This window comes from Halichoeres trimaculatus, unplaced genomic scaffold, assembly GCF_033239565.1.
Source record: "Halichoeres trimaculatus isolate MK-OKI-2021-1 unplaced genomic scaffold, fHalTri1.1 fHalTri1_scaffold_1, whole genome shotgun sequence".
Classification (NCBI taxonomy): Eukaryota; Metazoa; Chordata; class Actinopteri; order Labriformes; family Labridae; genus Halichoeres; species Halichoeres trimaculatus.
In genome coordinates, this window is record NW_027437179.1 from 23020620 (window position 1) to 23040695 (window position 20076).

Sequence of the window (20076 nt, forward strand, 5' to 3'; positions counted from 1 at the left end):
TACAGAGCTAAAACCAACATGGGCCATTTATTACACAGAGAGCCAGGCATCTGCAGTAGAGGCAATGCAGACATACATGGAGGAAATCAAGTGTTTCTTAACAGGGAAAAAACGGTGAACTACTAACCAGAGATCCAGATGTTTCACTAAGAATGATGATGATGATGATGCCGAAAAAAAAGTTCTGCCTCCAGATCCAAAATAGAAGCTTCTTAGCTGTTGTGAAACAGTTTGTGTGTCTTGTGAGGAAACTGATTTGAACAGTCATCTATTTCACTGAGAGACCAACAACAGAGGATGAAAAGGATAAAAGATACCCAGCAACACAGACGACACAAAGCAGAGAAAGTGCCACACCCAGGTGCGACAGAGCATGCTCAGAATTACGTCAACTTTATGTGAGATTGGTTCCTTAACTGCAGACAACAATTTAAATGACAACACACACACACACAGATGCGCACACAGACACACATCAAGATGCAGAAAGATATAGGTGTTGCACTAAAGAGTACTGCCAACATGTGTTACAGTTTTACCCAACAGTTTCAAGGTATGATGCTGAAATATAGTATGGCGCTGCATGCATGCCAGGTTACTGCGAGCTTGTTCTCTACTTGATTTAACAATTTGAGTATGGATCTTTGTGAATACGTTTACAGTGTAAGTGTGAAGTCCTTGCATATTGTAGGCAAAACTAAGTTTTGAAAATCAGCCTCTACCGCAGGCTTTTGTATCAAACTGTTGGATATAAAGAATGAAATGAGACTTTGCAAAGTATATTCAGACAGTTATTGTACTGAGGTGAGTCCTTGAGCTTTTGCCCCTGATATAACAAAAGCTTTCTTTCAATAACCAGTGAGGCCATAAGTTATAGCTGAGACTCTACAGAAATGTTGGTAGTTGACTGACAGGCTAACATGGATTACTGGATGTAATGCATTCAAAAGGATAGAATAACTGCAGAGTCATAGTTCTGTCCCAGACGCCCAGAATACCAATAACCTCTTCCATTACTGTAAGAGGAGCGAGAGACAGAGGAGAGAGGGATGGAGACAGGAGGAGGGGAAAAAAATCAAATCAATGTGTGCATGCTATTCAATTAAAGCTACAATTTCACAGTTTCTTTTTAGAGCAAGGTAACAGAATCTATGAGCTCCACACCCGACACAGTTACAAGTGTTCATAAAATAAAAACCCTGTACAGGAACAATGAGGAGGAATAACAGTAAAACCTGGATAAGTGACTACAAAGTGGTGCAAAGTGTCAACGGGTGCATGAATCAGAGTGCCATGGAGGGATGGGCATGAGAAGACATCTTTAGTAATCAAACCAGCAATGTGGAAGCTTGTCTGGCCTCACGCCAAGTGCTCTGGTTAAAGGGTGGAGCTGTGGAGACACAGGGGGAGGCAGAGCAGGGAGAGAGGCAGGGTCTTTCTCTGAAGGGTAGGGAGTGGCCAGAGCTTGTATGCTGATGAGTGATGGAGAAAGGAAGGGTACATGTGGGTGGGGTGACAAGGAAGAAGAGGAGGGAGGGAGAGGCGTGAGGGCGGTGGGGCAGCTTACTTGGAGCATATAAACCTCTTGTGCTCTACAGTCTGATGTCCTGTTGCCTCAAGAGCATCTCCAGCCTCCAGCACTGCATCTTTTCCTAGAGAGAACAGAACAAGGCCAGCCATGAACCCCACCGTCCATACCTCCACTTCCTACAGGCGCACCTTTGGGAGCCCTCACCCCATCTCGATGTCCTCCTACTCACCTGTGTCCTCCCGTATGCCTGTTTCTTCTGGACGCTACATGCGTTCAATGTCTCCTGCAGTTGCAACCCGCTCCACTACCTACCACCAACAGCGCTCTCGCCCCGCCGTCCAGCCTCCCCGTATCAGCTATGACAAGGTGGACTTCACCCTGGCCGAAGCCGTGAACGCGGAGTTCCTCACCACCCGCAGCAACGAGAAGGCTGAGCTGCAGGAGCTCAACGATCGCTTTGCCAGCTTCATCGAGAAGGTGCGCTACCTGGAGCAACAGAATGGCACTCTGCAGCAGGAGCTCAACCAGTTCAAAGGCCAGCAGCAGCACGGGCAGCCCAACCGCGCCACTGAGCTCTTCCAGGAGGAGATGAGAGAGATGAGGCGCCAGATGGATGACATCGGAAAAGAGAGGGACCAGTACCTGCTGGAGAGGGACAACCTGGCTGAGGACATTGTCCAACTCAAGCAGAGGTTGGTACCAACTCAGACATAAAGTGGTGATGCATTCAAAATAAGAAAGTTATAGAGATGGGCAGATGTTTCGATCATTAGATAGGTTGGTTAGCAGACTAAAAGTCTGAAGAACTGTTTCAAGACAAAAAAAAATGAAAAAGTAATTCCAAAACGTGTGAGAAAAAGTTGAATCCTTTTCCCAAAAATGTTGTCCTACAAAGTTTTTCTTTTTTCTTAAATTTACAGAAATATTTCTCTGTTATGTGTTATTTACTCATGTCCTGTTTTTTTAAGCCAGGTGACTGATGTATGAGTTATACCAGACTGTAAAGCGCACACTTAAATCACAGAGAAGCACAGAGTGTCCCAAGGGTGTTCGCCGCTAGAGTCCAGTGTTGATGCTGGTATAGGGCGTGGCACTGTAGATGACTGGACACCACAAAGCATGGCAGCATGATACATGTTATTGCATGGCCTCCTGCACATGCCTGTGTATCTATGACTGTATGTCTTGCACAAGAAAGACAGGACATTAAGGTAGAAGAGCAAAGTGAAAACAGAAAACAACCATAACTTGATTCCAAATTACATAATGACGTGTTAGCTGATGATTCTCTAATTTATCAGATCTTTCTGAGCCATGCACTCACACTGTGAGAGGAGAAAGGATGGGCTGACCAGTCAAAGGGTGGGGCCAGCTCAGGAGCAGAGAGGGGGGAGAGGGAGAGGAAACCAGAGGAAGAGAGGTTGGGTATCAGGCGCGGTGAGAATAGCATCAGAAAAAATCAATGTGACTCAATGACTCCATTAGGTGTGTTTGCAGTGTCCCTCTGTGCTGATGGGAGGATGCCAAAGACCCCATTAGGAAAAAAGGACCCCTGTAACGCAGCATGAATTAAAGATGAGGAAGCAGGACCCACTATGATTCTTTTCCCACTAATTCACTTAATGTCCAGTCCGGACACGACTCGTGTCTGACAGGACAGACTGAACCCAACATCCAGACATCGACCGCACAGACGTCCCATCAGTCACAAAGTGTCCGCAGAGAATGAGGGAACTTTCATTTTTAGTATTTTGTGATGAGTCACTGCATTGACTCATGAATTGTAACTGAGTTTGAAAGAGCTTTATGACATTTTCCGCTCCCATTTTCTTATTTCTGCAGATTTGATTTAATTTTCCAAATGCCTCTCCCATTATCTGTATACTTAATGAAAGTGTGCGTCTAAAACCTTTTTGTGAGTGTGTGCAGATGACCTCACTGAACCCAGGAGAAACCACATTAGATGAAAGGAGCAGCTGTTGATCCCAGTGACTGCACCCCCAAACCCTTTCTTAGGAGGACAGTGAATTAGCTAATTGATCCAGAAAGCTTTTTGCCAGCTGATGCCCCGCAGCAACCCCCAAACATAAAGAGTAATTTTAGATGAACTCACTGTCTTCTATCTTTCTGCTTTGTGTGACAGTCTTGGAGCAAAATCTGACATTGTTTGAAATAATTTGTCTCTCTTCTTACTCTAAAGGCTGGAGGAAGAAGCTCAGAAGAGGGCAGATGCTGAGAATAACCTGTCTGCCTTTCGCAAGGTAAACACTGCTTTTGGTGGACGTTCATTAACATTTTGATTAGCGTGTGTGTTGTCTCAAATAACAGGTCAAAACTGACTATTTCTCTTCATCTGCAACACTTAATGTTGTAACATCTTTGAACTTCCTGAACTCACAAAAGCATTTAGTAACTTCACATCTAAGACAAAAAATAATCGTAATTTTAACTACATTTTTACGTTTGAGCAAAGAGTGACTTGTTTCAACTACAGTAACTTAAACAATGCTTGTGTACTATGTAAAATTAGGATGTGGATGATGCCACACTGTCCCGTCTGGAGCTGGAGAGGAAGATTGAGTCTCTGATGGATGAAATTGAATTCCTCAAGAAGCTTCATGATGAAGTAAGTGATACTCCTCCTCTGCTCTTTTCCACTGTGTTTGTTAAACCAATTATATTTTTATTCTTAGACGTATTTGACAGTTTTCTAGGAGACCTGCAGTAGCATCATTAAGCCCAATCTAGGGCTGGACAATTAATCGGATTTTAATCATGATTTCAATTTTGCCATCTGACAATCATAAAAACAATAAAATCGAAGAAAAACAATTAATATGCCACACAGTGTAGATGTATGCAAGTTCCTGTGCTTCATAGCTCTTCTGTGTTCCATGTGCAGCCACAGCAAGTGTGTGTGACTTATGTGTATCAATAATACTGTATGTGCCACTTGCTGGTTCTTAAAAGTTGTGTTTAAATCAGTACTGAAGTTTTTGAATAAATGAATAATTGTGTATATTAATCGTCATTTCAATATCACTTAAAATAATCTGGATTCTTATTTTTACCGTAATCGCCCAGCCTTAGCCCTAATCTTTAGGGAACAAACACTTCTACATTGGAACAAAGCTAATGTCGGAGAGCCAAAACTGCAGTTCTTCAAATAGCTACTTCAGGCAAGCTACAAATGAAATGAATTCTAATAGCCGGCAATGCTAAAAGGCACACTTAACTTTTCTGCACCATTATATAGACCTGTCCAATGGGAGATATTTTATATCACTGACCTATTTACAGAACAGCTGACCTATCACTGACATGTAAAGAGCTGCGGCGACTTTTCATCAAAAGAAAGAAAGTAAGGTGTAATTAACTGGTTTAAACTCCTACAAGTCAGCAGTGACAAACTAGCCTAACTCTGATTAACCATCATTTTATACCCTGATACAATTAACCTGCTTTTCTGTCAGTGAATGTGTGAGCTACGGTCACAGACTGTATAACTTTGAAAAAGCATCCTTTCCCCACCTCCCTTCTCTTCAGCCACAGAGGAGATTTGTCCAGATTTGACCACAGCAGCCGACATGGTAACAGACAAAATTAATAACTCTAGTCTTCAATAGGATAGCTGATCAACTCTGAGCAATTGACCAAGCATTGCTGGAGAACAGGGCCATTCCATAATCTGAAACACCAATGGTCTTACATCTGACGTTGAAGAGATAAATATTTATCCATAAGCAGGATAAGAAAACTTAGTTGAGTACAAGCTGTTACCTCACAAATTAATTTGCAGAGATTAAGAAAATAGGGTTTATAAGAAAACAGCTACCAGATTAAAGCCAATAACCCCTATGTCAGAAGTAAGTCTATATTCTTCTTAAAGTATAAGTTGTTGGCTCAGTTATGTGACATAAAGATAGACACCAACATAAACACTAGCACATCCAAAGAAGTAATCAATGAAATTCTTTGATTCAGATCTGAGCTATCTGTATTCCCTGTGGCAGCTCATCAATAAGGGAATTTATAATGACCATAATCTGTCAATCTGAGGTTTGTAAGACCTAAGTTTGAGTGTCCTTTCCTGGGCACGATGTCACAGGAAGGCTGCTGCAGTGAGAAAACAAAACTGCATTGCACTCTTTTGACGTGAAAAACCTACATCAGGAGCTAATCAGCAATCAAGGGTCGTGTTATTTGGACTGCAAGCCAGCACAGGGGTCAGGGTTATTCAAGTATCATCTGTAAAAGAGTTGAATGAAATGCATCAACATATATAGAAAAGAGAATGGGTTTATTCACTAAAGCTTAGAAGACTATGATAATAAGATGCAAAAGAACTGAACAGGCTCATTTTTCAGCATTTTCTGATCAATTTTTGTGACCTGATGTCATCAGGAAATCCAGGATGTCCAAGTGAGTGTCCAAACCCATCAGCTGAAGATGGAGGTGGACAGCAGTGCCAGGCCTGACCTAACTGGTGCTCTGAGGGATATCAGGGCCCAGTATGAGAACATTGCCATGAAGAACATGCAGGAATCTGAAGACTGGTACAAGTCCAAGGTCAGCAGATAACATCACTCGTAAAATCAAATGTAGATGCATAAAACAAGCATTCACCATTGTGCTTTGTTTTTCTACTGTGCGTAGTTTGCCGATTTAACTGAGTCTGCAAAGCGAAACACTGATGCTCTGAGGCAGGCCAAGCAGGATGCCAACGAGTCCAGGAGGCAGATTCAGTCCCTCAACTGTGAAATTGATGCTTTGAAGAACACTGTGAGGCCTAACACAATTTTTGAAGACCTATATTACTAAAAATTAGCTGTTACACACATATCACCTGCTCATTGTACTGTGTGTGTGTGTGTCGGCCGCTTTCTCAGAATGAGGCTCTGCTGAGGCAGATGCGTGAAATGGAGGACCAGTTTGGTAATGAGATCACCAACTACCAGGACAACGTGGGTCGGCTGGAGGAGGAGATCCGCCACCTGAAGGAAGAGATGGCTCGCCATCTCCGCGAGTACCAGGACCTCCTTAATGTCAAAATGGCTCTGGACATTGAGATCGCCACTTACCGTAAACTGCTGGAGGGTGAGGAGAGCAGGTAAGAGATAACATGGGTGTTATCAAAAAAAAAAGACAATGTTTTTATCAACTATTTTTTTTTTATAATCTGCCTTGTTTAGATGCACCATGTGTAACATTTAATGCTTGCCCGATTATGATCACAGTGTTACCATCCAATTTCAATCATGATTCACAAGCATGATTATTAACTTGATCGTGATTTGCTGTGTTTGATAAGTAACTTTTAAGTAACTCACCCATAAAATAAAACTTAGTCTCATTGAGGTTTAGTGAATACCAACTCCATAAGTAATGATATGGTACTCTAAATATACAGTTCATTACACATTATTGAATTACACCAACATTTTTTGTTCTTTCTTTAGGATTACTGTTCCCATCATGAGTATGGGCATGAGCAACCACTTTGGTGACCGAGGTAAGTTAAGTGCACATTGTGGAGGAATGAGGATATCTGTTGATAAATATCTGTCAGGTTCTCACTGAAATGCTTCCTTGCTCACCCCTCCCGCCGGGGAAGTGACAGTGGCTTTTGAGAGCTAAAAGCTGCTGTAATGCATTATGAATTTAATCCATCAAAATATCTATCAACAATTTTGTTTGTGCACATCTCATGGGAGGTTTCCTGCTTTGAAGTGGACATAGAGGGCTCATTATGAATAAAGAGTGCTGAGACATGACCTGGCCTTTTGCCTTTCAGACTTTTCTCCTTGATATTGCTCAGTATAAATGTGATGCATTCTGTCCTGGTGATGGGTGTTGTGTATCAATCCTTAACCTACTTTTAGGACTTTTTTGAGAGGTGACAAATTTGGCTCTGTCAGGCACAGAAGACATGGTCTGATATTGCAGCGTTTTTAGATTTTTTTTTTTCAGATATTTTCTCATTGTGCTTGATTTTTTCCTCTTGGCATCATTCCATTTTCGTTGTGTTTGCTCTTGAGAAAATGGTTGACACTTTTTCCAGCACGCTTTTCTTCATTTACATTGTGTGCCTAATATTTTGCTTGTTTGGGGCTTTTGCAGGTTTTCAAATTTTCATTATTTTACTTACAGATTGTTTCAATTGTTGTACACGGTTGGCTCCTGTCAGCCACCGTACATACAACACTGAATCAAATCAAAAAATAAAGGATGGGGCAAAAACAATCCAAAATTGCTATGTTAATGTTTCTGAACGTTAAAACCTCTGAACTGCTTCAATCTGACTTTTCACAGACTATGAACCAGCTCCTGACACCCATGGCAAGAGGACTGTGGTGATTAAGACCGTCGAGACTAGAGATGGAGAGGTGCTTTGATTATTAGAAGACTGCATGATTCATGCAAAAATAACTTGCTTAATGGAATTTGCATCTTGGATATTATGAAAACAGGAAAGCTATACCAGTTCATGAATGTCAACACATTTGTTATTTTTTAACAGGTGGTGAAGGAGTCCAGGAGGGAGAGGGACAGGGAGTCTGCACGAGCTGACAAGGATGACCAAGACGAGTAGATAAAAGCTGATTAGAAAATGTGAAGGCCAGAGCCAATAGAAAATAGTAAACATGAGAAGGATGAAAAATTTTAAACCAAATCTGATCAGCATTCCTCATTTCCAAAAAAATATGTGTTTAACTGACATATTCTGTTAGAAACAATGTCAAATGAATCCCTTTGAGAGTGTCACTCTGGTGCTATTTAAGCCACCCAACTGTTGCTTAACAGCTATATCATGAGGTATTGTGTAGGACTTAGCAAAACCACTTTAAAAACATACCACTTGAGGCCTTGATTTACAGTGCAATTATGTGGAATCCTTAGACAACCACAAGTCTGATGAGTATCATAATAGTGACTTATTTAGGGGGAAATAAATGTAGAACTGTAGTTGTTCAAATCTGACTTACTAACAAAACTCCAGACACTGCCCTTTGGTCAACACACATAATACAGAAAGAAAAGTAACTAACCTATCTGCATTTGTTTTCAGAGCTTTGCAATCCTCTCACTGTGCAAACCAATGAATTACCAAAGTCATTCATAAACATGTGAAAAAAAATAAAATGTTGACATTGAAATATGACAGCCGCCAAGAGAAAAAAAAAAGCTGCTGAATGTGCTTTGCAATGCTGTGAGTTTCTGGCACGACTGATGAATGAAAATGTACGTGAAATAAACTTCATTGGACCAGATTTATGTTGTTTGTCCAGCTTCATTGTGATTTCTTTATAATCTATGCTAATTTATTTTCTTCACTGTCACAACAAAAGATTGGAGGACAGTTTAACAAGGGAGGTTTTTTAGAGGAAATAGTGAAATTATCCCAAATAGTTGAAAGTAGATAATAATATTGAGGAAACATTACCACCATCAAAACACACACGTTTTCACATGAGTGTTTGGAGGAGGTGTAAAAACAGAAAGTCAGACCCAAAAGAAACATACACCCATTCCAGTTTATCTTAAGTTAGATTTTGTAAATACACAGGTAATTCAGACAACTGTACGTGATTAAAAATAAATCAGCAGCCTACCTTCAGGTGAGGTGTCCCCGTTTAACGCTCAGAGCATGCTTTTCGCGTTGGTCCGGGCCTGAGTGTCACTTCAGACTGCATGTCTGCTGTCATATGATAAAAATGTGGTACATTCAACAATTGCCAAAAAGTTCGATAGAACCTTGAGTAATGCACACGAAGAACACCGTTCAACACCGAACGTTCATGCCCTGAATTCAACCTTTCAAGAACGGTTGAGGCGAAACTGCATGTGCGTAACAAAAACCTGGCAAAATAACAACTTTTATTGTTTGAGGCCCTGAATTTGCCCCTTTCCAGCACATCACATACTGTGCATTATTTGACTCAATTCAATATTTGGGGTTTCAGAGTGGGTAAAACAGGAGAGACGTAGCCTGAAATACCAAAAACTGGGCTGAGTGTTTCACATGAGTTGTGACGACATTCTACATCCGCCTACAGTCTTCCTCGCTGGCTTGGCGCGAGACGTTTGACTGGTTGGCGCAGCTTTGGCGACAAAAGCTAAAAACATATCTTGATTTGACACAGCACTCGTTACTGAGCAAACCTGCCGTAAAACTGAACGTCCTGGTAAGTCAGCTCACATTGTTTATGTTCCTAAAACGAACATTATTCGTTTTGTCTTGCTGCTGTGAACTGGAGCTAACTGTCCTGACTTTATAAAACAATCAACAAATAAAGTGCTTCGAGGAGTTGCCGTCTAACAACGTTGCTTAAGTCTGTTCTGGATGTGATTCAATACAAATAGTCGACAGATTTAGATTAAATAAGCTCAGGTTGCTATCTCAATACTCAGACTGCATTAGGTCAGTTATTGTGTAAGTAGAGTGGCCTGAGCAGAGTTTCTGATCAACTCTACTGACAGGTGAGTCAGGTCCAGATGATCTGTTTACATCACATCATGTGCAGGTTGACGCCCATTAGCTAATACGTATTTGATTAACCCTATCCCTTTATATCCAGACCTTAATTTAGAATAAAGCTCTTTTGATATTCAACAGTATGTTTTTCTTTCTTTATTGTTCAATAGACTGGCCCTTTACCTTTCAGCCAGCTGATGGTGCATGGACTTCCTCACAATGAACTGTGAGCTTTTGGCAACGTGCAGTGCTCTGGGCTATCTGGAGGGAGACACTTATCATAAGGAATCTGACTGTTTAGGTGAGTGTCAACTGAAGAGGTTATATAGTTGTGATAGGTCAGAGAGAACCCTGCATTATCCTAGGTAAGGAGATTAAACTGATGCATCTGCATCATCATCTGCATCATCATCTAACTGTTCTGTGAATGTCTTCCAGAGAGTGTGAAAGACTTGATTAGGTATCTACGCCATGAAGATGACACCCGTGATGTCCGCCAGCAGCTGGGTGCCAGCCAGATTGTACAGAATGACCTCCTTCCCATTATCGTACAACATGGACAAGACAAGGCTTTATTTGATGCCTGCATTAGGTATGAAACCTGTTGACCGGAATTTACTCTGGCTGGGAAAAATAATCAGTGTAATTAAAAGGTCTTAAACATTTAAATTTGACAATTCACACAAATGTCAATTCTTTGATACTGTATTGCATTGTAGGTTTGAGGCGTGTTTTATTTTCCACATTTGCTATTTAAACCTTTTTTATGGAAGCTTGAAAGATTTGTTGCTTATATGGATTTTATATTTCCTCTCAGGCTCATGGTCAACCTTACTCAGCCTGCTATGCTTTGCTTTGGGAAAGTCCCAGATGACCCAGTCTTTAGGCATCACTTTTTGCAAGTGACTTCTCATTTGCAGGCTTACAAGGAGGTAATGTGCTTTCAAAACTATTGCTTTTCATTCCTTCACTTTAAGACCAGTGGGGTGTAAAAGAAAATCTTCATGCTTTTAATCTACTTGATGCTATTCAACAAGTAATTTTGTGTGTCTTCCTTTCATTTACAGGCATTTGCCAGTGAGAGAGTGTTTGGCATTTTAAGTGAAATATTATACAACATTTTACAACTGGTGAGTGTTCAGCTGGTAAATATCAACACTTTAATCACCTGATCAGTTTCAGGCATCTCCTCAAAATGGGTTTGATGTATGTGTGTCTCTTTCAGGACTGGGAGCAGAGGCAAGAGGAGGATAACCTGCTGATAGAGAGGATCCTGCTGCTGGTCAGGAATGTACTTCATGTACCAGCAGACCCTTATGAGGAGAAGGTCTGACTCTCAACATAGAAGTGACAGTGCTAAGTTTTTACTTCAGTTAGCAATCTCTTTTACACCGTATCTTGCATGTACTGCTTTTAATCTCTTTGTCTCTTCTATAGAAAGTTGATGATGATGCCAGTGTACATGATCGGCTGCTGTGGGCCATTCACATGAGTGGCTTTGATGACCTGATCAAGTTCCTGGCATCGTCTCAGAGTGAGCAGCAGTGGAGCATGCATGTGCTGGAGATAATCTCCCTCATGTTTAGAGACCAGGTTAGTATTAGAAGCCTCTTAAAGGATACACAAACCATTCTACTGTTCTACTGCTGTTATGTGTCTGATATGTCGTTGTTGCTGTGCAGACACCAGAAGCTTTGGTGAGCGCTGGTCAGGCTCGATCTGCTGAAGAGAAGCATCGAGACTCTCAGGAGCTGGAGGCCCTGAGGCAGAGAGAGCAAGCAGAGAAACGATCTCGAACTTTTCAAAGAGGCACCAGGTATAGTCAGGCTGATCTGCAGTTCTTTTTGTCTTCTTTTCAGGAACAAAAATGTTTGTTCATCTTTCCCAGAAAAATGCTCACATTACTCATTATTTTCCTATGTTTTTTGCAAGCTTTATGTTAAGATACTCTAGTTTTTCGAACTTATGTGTTTCTGATTTTTTCAATGTTTTGTTTCAGACATTCTCGTTTTGGAGGCTCTTATGTTGTCCAAGGGCTGAAGTCAGTTGGGGACAAAGATGTAATTTATCACAGAAATCTTCATCATGTAAGGAGATAACTACTCACAGCTCATCTGTGCATCACACCGCATTAAAGAGCATATTTTGGCACAGATCTTTAACTGTGCCTTCTTTTTCTGTATATTTAGTTCAAAAATTACACTCATGACACGGGCAAAGCACTGAGACGTGTTCCACGGAGGCGTCGACAAGCTCAGGAGTGTAAAGACAAACGCCGTTCAGCCCTAAATGTTCGTCTCTTCCTGCGAGAGTTTTGTGTGGACTTCTTGGAGAACTGCTACAATCACCTCATGTACCTCGTCAAGGTCAGCTGCTATAACTTAAAAGAAAAAAATTGCATGTTCATGCTGTGAAAGTTCTTGAGTTTATTTTAAAACAATTTAAAAACTCACTTTTTTAAAGGAGCATGTTTGATTGTCTGAAATACTTTTTGTTCTGTGTAAACTTCCCTGCAGGAAAGTCTGATTCGAGAGCAAACTCAGCAACACGACGAGACGTACTTCCTCTGGTCACTCAGCTTTTTTATGGCTTTCAACCGTGGCAATGGTTTTCGTGCTGACTTAGTCTCTGAGACAGTGTCCATCCGTGCCTTCCATTTTATTGAGCGCAACATCACCAACTACTACGAGATGATTCTCACAGATCGCAAAGAGGCAACATCCTGGTCACGCAGGTTAGAAGATTTTGTGGAGTTGGGCTGATAAGGAGTCTGTTTCTTGGTCCCAGACTGATGTTTTCTCCTTTCTTCAAGGATGCACCTTGCGCTTAAAGCGTACCAGGAACTGCTGCTGACTGTGAATGAGATGGACCGCTCCCAGGATGAAAACATCCAACAGAGTTCCAACGTTATTAAAAGTAAACTGTTCTGTCTTTTTTTTATTTTAAGTTTGAATTTTTGAAGGGTGTTTGTGTATCACTTAACCTAGTGCATCATCTACTTCTCTTTTTTTTATAGGTAACATATTTTACCTGATGGAATACAGGGAGATATTCCTGACCCTGCTCAGAAAGTATGATGAAACCAAACAACCTCACTCTTATCTCAAAGATCTCGTGGAGTCAACTCATCTGTTCTTGCGTATGCTAGAGCGTTTCTGCAAAGGCCGCAAAAACTTGATGGTTCAAGTAAGATCTTGTGCTGAACTTCTTATGCAACTTCCCCTTATTATGGACTTCTCACAGCAGTGACGCCTGGCTTTCTTGACCCTGCAGAAAAAGAAGATCAGGCGTAAGAAGTCCCGAAGTGGACAAAAGCCACCAGCTGCAGACACGAGTCCAGAGGCCCTGGAGGAGACCTGGAAGATTGTAGAAGAGGAGCTGAAGGCCGTCAGTTTTCAGGTCAGTGTAAAATCCAACCGCAGGTCAGATGCTGTGAGCATTTGATGTTGAGTTGCACGTTTAATGCTGTTGCATTTAGCCAAAAAGTTTCATGTTAAAAGGCCAAAAATCCCCACACTGAATACCTCATTTTTCTGTGTCCAGCTGTCAGAGTCTTTAACTGAGAGCATTGTGCCATTTGATGCTACATCTGAAACGCCACTTGAGGAGCAGCGGACTGAGGCCATGGTGCGGGTACAGGATGCCCTGCTGGCGCGAATGGGGCCAGAAGCGCTGGGACTGCTACGTGCTGCCAGGTTAGCCAGAATCATTTATTAACTCCACTGATAAATCAAACGTGTCAGGTTTATTTTTCACTCTGTATCTGTTGTCATACTAAGGGAGGTGTGGCCAGAGGGAGATGTGTTTGGTTCAGCAGATGTAGAACCTGAGGAGGAGCTAGAACTTCTTAAGCAGATTCTTCAGGCCAACCTACCAAGTAAGCTTTGCACAATATATTTGCCTCATCCTTTTTTTGTCATGGCATCTATGCAACTTTCCGACTTTACTTCATTGCAGGGTCTTCTCCCCTTGAGCCTGTGGTAGATGAGGAGGATGATGGAGCTGAGTTAGAAGAAGAAGAGTTGGAAACTATCCAGATTTCTGAAAAAGAGTTTAACTTTCTAGATTTTATCAAGAGGTGAGAAAAACGTTGAAAGGAGAACTTGAACAAAATAATGCTTGAAATCTTTTAAATGGGAAATGGAACTGTTTTAACCAAATGGATAACCATCTCCTTTTCTTACCTCTCACAGGTTTGCAAACCCTGGCATTGTGCAACCCTACCTCCTCTTATTAAAAACCTACTCAAAAAACACACCTCACACAAACCACTGCATTGCTCGAATGCTGCACCGCTTGGCTGTTGATCTGAAAATGGACGCCCTGCTTTACCAGTTGTCTGTCTTCAACCTTTTCAACAAGATCCTGAATGACCCTGCTGCTGCTGCTTACAAGGTGCAGTAATGACTTAATATACTTACATGAAGTGAGGTTGAGTAGAGGCTAAACTTTATTTTCTTGTTTGCAGGAGCTGGTGACTTTTGCCAAGTTCGTCCTGAACAGGTTTTTCTCAGTGGCAGCAAAAAATGACAAAGCATTTGTTGAGCTTCTTTTCTGGAAGAATGTGGGGGCTGTACGAGAGATGACTGAGGGCTACAACAAGGACGGGTTTGTGTGCATTTAGCACCACACATCATTTAAAGATGACTATTATTAAGATGCATTTGAGTAAAAAGCATATTTTTTTAAACTATAGTTTAAATGATAGAGTTTTAAGGTTTAAAATTATGTTCTTAATTGTCTGAATGATATCAGAGAGGGAAAGAAACCAGCATGGACTGAGGAGGAAGAGGAGGAGTTGCGCAAACTCTATGAGGAGCATCGACATTCTGAAGGTCTGTTTTCTTTTATTTTTAAATCTATTCTGCTATAATTAACAAGATGATGTCGCAAATGATGCCCTTTTTTTGACTGTTCATTTTGGGTTTAGAGCCTGATATAGTGGAGACCCTGCTGCCTTTGCTTAGCAACACCAACCGCAATCGGCGCCAGGTTGTGACACAGCTGGTGCACATGGGTCTGGTGGACAGTGCTAAAGAGCTGAAGAAACCAAAGTATGTCCTCACGACAGAATTAGAGTGTAACGTTTAGACCAACATTTAAAGCAAGGCTTCATGAACTGCTATCACTTACTTAAAAAAAAGGCTTAAGTGTTTTTTCTCTCTCCAATAACAGGAAAGGTACTCGTATTGTTCTTTGGACTGAGGAGCAGGAAGAGGAGCTGCAGATGCTTTTTGAAGAGTACAAAGACTCTGACGGTCAGTACAACTATATTATTACCATGTACCATTTGCCTCTGTTTTTTAAGAACACATTATTTATGAAGTGACTATTTGGTTATATTCAAACAGATGTGCTCGGTAACATCCTGAAGAAGCTAACCGCTAAAAGGTCCCGTGCACGAGTGGTGGACAAAATGCTCAGCCTGGGTTTGGTGTCTGAGAGGCGAGAACTTTACAAGAAGAGGAGTCGAACCACTCGGGGGAAAAGCTCTGGAGGAGGAATGGTAAAATTAATGCAGATTTACTTGGATCTTTTTCAATAATCAGTTTGATGATAAAATACATTAATATATTACAAACATCAAGTGTATGGATTGGTGTAAAAAAATAACATACAGCCTTGTCCACAAAAAGAATGAGATTATGCATTTAATGAAAACAAAATCAGAAATTCATGATTTGCAAAACGGTGAAACCCCAGGATAGCCCAAAGACAACAGATCAAATGACAGAGAAATGTGCTTTTTGGGGTGGGGGTTGCTGTGAAAAACACGCATTTTGATTTTGATAGCTGCAAAGCCTTTCGAAAACAATTTAGATAGTGGTGGCATAAAAGTGATGATAGTTTTGCATTTTTAGCTTCAACTTTTGATGTGTTCCTTTGATCTTTTTTCAATTGACCATAGGGTTTGTCTACAATAACGTTTTCTGTTTTCCTGCATTAGACTGAAGAGGAGTTCCTTGAAAGTCTAACACAAGGCTTTCCTGATGATCCTGTGGACAGAGATGATGAGGATGATGTTGAGTCTGATGAGAGTGATGAGGAGGAAGATGATGAAGAAGAAGAAAAAGAAAATTCACAGAATAGAAAGAGGAGCCGAAGCCAGGACTCCCCAGTCAATAAGAGAGCTGATGTTGGCACCATGGTGTGGGCTCTACAACAGGAAGGTGAGATTAAATGGTCCTGTGTGCCTGCCTTGTTTTTTTTTCTCGTCTTGTTTGTTTTGTTTTTGTTAATGTAAAGTATTTGAACTGGTTTTATGAGAATGTTTTTTTTGCCAGGTAAGACCAGAGAAACTGGCAAAGCTGTATTTAAAAAAAAAGTGTTTTCAAGACTACAACCAGACAATAATGTTGCATTTGATACTTCTGTTGGATTTATACTGTTCTTTTTCTGTAACAGGCTTGTCTGGACCCATGGCGTGGCTTCAGAGGTGTCTTAACAAAACAGCAGAGGACCGTGAAGAGGATGGTAAGTGCCAAAGCAAGGGAGCTGCTTTTTTTGCAACTTTGTTAGATGAGGTTAAAGATCACAGAAAAAAATGGAAGGAGCACATTGTAAATGAGTTCTGTTAATGGGGCTATAATCACCTATTTGCTAGGCTTGTCTCTGGCCGTGCCACTCGTTCCTCTGACTGAGGAAAATGAAGAGGCCATGGAAAACAAGAGCTTCAGGAGGCTGCTGCGAAAACTGGGGGTGCGGGAACCTGCAGATGAACAGGTGTGTTGTTTTTAATGCCATTTACAGACATGACCAGACAATTTCTCTGCTATTGTCTTCTCGATAGTTGTTGGGTTTTTAGTATCTTGTTCATTCTTCTTAGTTTTAAGGGATCTTGAGATTTTGCTGACGTAATATTTTTTATATTTCTGTAATCAGGAGCGCTTTTGGAGGATTCCAGCAAAGATAAACGTGTCCCAGCTCAGAAGTGCAGCTGCATCTCTTAGTCCAAGAGACAAGGAACCTGAGGGAGGTGAAGAGCAAAACAGCTTTTTGACTTCAACCAAAGGAAATGAGAAGGAGCAGATGGATGAGGAAAAGGAAGAGGTCCCAAGTGAACGCAGAGCTCAGGCTCTGAATGCACTGCTACTCACACGCAAGAAGAAACATCACACCTCAGAGCAGACAGGTATGTCTGGGAGTTTCCTGTTCTTGTCTCAGATGACAGCAGTTAATTACAGCTCTGTCTCAAAGTGGTGAGTTAAGTTACATAGTGCACGTGAAATGAGCCTTAAAATGCTCACTGAAGCCAAACTATCAAGAATTTAAATTCATGCTTCCAGAGAATTCAGCCAAAATCCGCTCAAACAGCATTTTTTTTCACATCACACACAGGCACGTCAAGTCCTCTAGCTAAGATCTAAGATTTGATGTGAAGCCTCTGTGTGACTGGATCAATCCTGTTAAACATATTCACTGTTCAGGATGTCTGTAAAACATCCTCAGGTTGCTCCAGGGAGTGGGAGCTGACAGAAAAGGCCCGTTCACCTTAGGAGCTGCTTTAAAAGTCAGCAATAGATCTAAAAATCAATTCTACAAGTTATTGGGCGCCACTGACGGGGTGGTAAAACAAAAGTAATTTGGCTGTGTTTTGAACTAGCTGTTAACTCCTCAAACTGTGTGTTTTTAAAACACAGTTACAGAGAGTTACAGGTATCTGGACAAGGCGATAAAAGGATGTATGACAGCCTCAAGGTTTTCGAGATGAAAATGACTCAGTTATTGATATTTTCCTCATCTGCATAAAACAAGACTGTTTGATAAGGTTGACATGATGGTTCAGACTGAGGTTCTCATGAAAAATGACACCTCATTTTTTTTTTTTTTACATCTGGCAGCAATGATCTTTGCTAGTGAACCCAGATGTGTCATCATTTCTACTAAACCAAAGCTGACAATCAGCCTCAGTCTTATCAAAAATTGACTGCAGAAATTATGAGACAACCAGCATGTGAGGATTTGGACGCAGTCGTCCAAAGTGTTAAAATGGTTAAAATCATTGGGATTTAAAGACAGGTAGAGTTGGTATTTATCCGCATTTAAATGGAAACTCATGGTTGCAGATGATATGTCTCAGGTGTATGAAGTCAGTTCAAGGACTGACCCTAGGAGATCCCCAGCAGGTCAACTTTGCATGTGGTGATTGTGAGCTTCCAATTGCATCGCTAAAAGATTGATCATATAAATAAGAACAAACCAATTTAAAACTGAACCAAACATGCCAACCAGGTGTTTTAGTTGTCCCAGTAAAGTAAAATGATCACCAGTATCAAAATATCATAAAAGGCAGCACTTAAATTTAAAAGAAGTATAACTGAAAATTTTCCAGCATCAGTAGCAATCTGCAGGTCATATAACACTGAAAGGGGGGCTGTCTTTGTGCTGCCTCAATTTTCTTAAGAACTTTAGAGAGAAATGGCAGTTTTGAAACCAGTCTGAAATTACTTATGGAGTCTGGGTCTAATGAGGGTTTTTGCAGGAGAGATTGAACTTTTGCTTGTTAGATGAGTGGGGACAGAACCAGTTGTCAGTGATGTGTTTATAAAGGTGAGACCCAGGTTCAAATCCAGCCTCTGGCCTCTTTCCCTGTGTCACTCCCCACTCTTGCCCTGTTTCTTGCTCTATCCACTGTCATCTATTCTATCAAATTAAAAGCATAAAAGCCCCAAAAATAATTTATGAAAAAAAAAAAGAAATGGTTGTGTCTCATGAAAAGGGGGTAATACGTGTTCTGATGCAGGAAACCTTATTGATTAAAAAAGATGAAAAGTTCCTGACATTTCTAAGGGGAAGAGTCCTTGAAACATTTGCCACTGTGACACGATTCATTTCACTGAACGAGATCCTTGAGTTGTGTCTATTTTTAGCAATCAGGTTGGAAAAGTACTTTGCCCAAAGTACTTTGATAAACTTTTGTTATTATTTTCAGCCCCTGTGCCAGAAGCCAACCCTGTTGAGGATACAGAAAATCCACCTGAGAGGTGAGGGATGATCTTGTGTTTTTGTTATTCTAACCCCTGCAGAGAAATGTCTATTTTTGAGTCTAAATGCTCTTAATGCCTAATCTATTTGTGTCCACATTAGATCCCAGGAGAAGACCTCAGTAAAAAGAAGTCGAGTATTAGATGATGATGAAGATGATGGTAAATGACGTTTATCATTTGTTAAACCACGGGTAAAACTTAAAAAAATATGAATAAACTGCAGCATCACTCACAAAGTGCTGTCTTTACAGAAAGTGACTCCAGTGATGCAATGCATGTCGAGGCCAATGGTGATGCAGAGTCAGAAGAGGAGGATGTATCTGCTCCTGTGAAGCGCAGACGCAAGATGGTATTAATCGATGAAGAGGAAGATGAGGATTAGATGATTTCTTTAATGGACTGTAAAAGCTGTGGACAGGGGAGACATAAAAGGTGTCCCTCTGGAGGAAACTCTGGTAATGGACCACCAAACATCACACACATCAACCTTTAGACCTGCCCCCGTGGATACATAGATCCTAATAAGCAATTTCCTCTTGACACGTAATCAACTAAAAATGATTGGGTCTTTCATGTAGTTATGATCAGTGTTCTGTTTTTGTTTTTTTCTGCATCCTCACCACACAAATACTGCTGTTTAAGAAAGTTTAAACTTTCCTATTGAGTTATAACTCCTCAATTTTATCTCTTTTGGAAAAGTTCTTTATGTTTGACCTTCTCAATAGGTTTATACGCAAGAAATGTTTGTGCTCTCTTACCCTCAGATACAGGAGTTCAATTTGTGTCTATGTATTGATTAAAAAAATCTGCTTTCAGTACTTGGGTTACTTGTGACTTTTTGGGTCATTTTGTTGCATTGCATCATTGAAAACACTAGAGGGCACTTCATGGTTGAAATATTACCTCTGAAAATAGTTTCATGATATTTCAATATGCGAAAAGACTTAGTAAGTCTATTTAGTTCTATTAAAAAAAAACATTTAAAAGAAAATTAACTTCTCCCCATGTTTTAAATTCGAGAGATCTTTAGTGGGTTTAATTATGCTCAACTTAAACTTGGATGGACATCAAACTTTCTTTAT

The 20076-nt window shown here is 40.8% G+C and overlaps 2 protein-coding genes across 3 annotated transcripts; both read left to right on the top strand.

Moving 5' to 3' along the window:
* Window positions 1-1548: 1548 nt before the first annotated feature.
* On the top strand, window positions 1549-8795 carry prph (peripherin). The gene is made up of 9 exons (XM_074673285.1): window positions 1549-2223; window positions 3732-3792; window positions 4062-4157; window positions 5936-6100; window positions 6188-6313; window positions 6421-6641; window positions 6991-7043; window positions 7844-7917; window positions 8052-8795. Exons 1-9 carry the CDS (start codon window positions 1679-1681, stop codon window positions 8121-8123), a joined length of 1413 nt encoding a protein of 470 aa, XP_074529386.1. The 5' UTR covers window positions 1549-1678; the 3' UTR covers window positions 8124-8795.
* Window positions 8796-9571: 776 nt separating this feature from the next.
* Window positions 9572-19730, top strand: timeless (timeless circadian clock). 2 transcript variants are annotated; one of them, XM_074680488.1, is made up of 30 exons: window positions 9572-9717; window positions 10178-10308; window positions 10446-10599; window positions 10825-10939; window positions 11075-11137; window positions 11233-11334; window positions 11445-11600; window positions 11690-11823; window positions 12007-12094; window positions 12197-12373; window positions 12524-12741; window positions 12820-12923; window positions 13024-13193; window positions 13281-13406; window positions 13551-13702; window positions 13787-13884; window positions 13965-14085; window positions 14201-14402; window positions 14476-14615; window positions 14763-14842; window positions 14938-15061; window positions 15183-15265; window positions 15359-15513; window positions 15955-16177; window positions 16413-16481; window positions 16612-16730; window positions 16890-17139; window positions 18940-18991; window positions 19095-19153; window positions 19246-19730. In XM_074680488.1, the coding sequence occupies exons 2-30, from the start codon at window positions 10212-10214 to the stop codon at window positions 19374-19376; spliced, it is 3762 nt and encodes a 1253-aa protein (XP_074536589.1). In that variant the 5' UTR covers window positions 9572-9717; window positions 10178-10211; the 3' UTR covers window positions 19377-19730. The 2 variants fall into 2 exon arrangements, with proteins under 2 accessions (XP_074536589.1, XP_074536590.1); XM_074680489.1 differs by having other exon boundaries at window positions 10198-10308.
* Window positions 19731-20076: the final 346 nt, after the last annotated feature.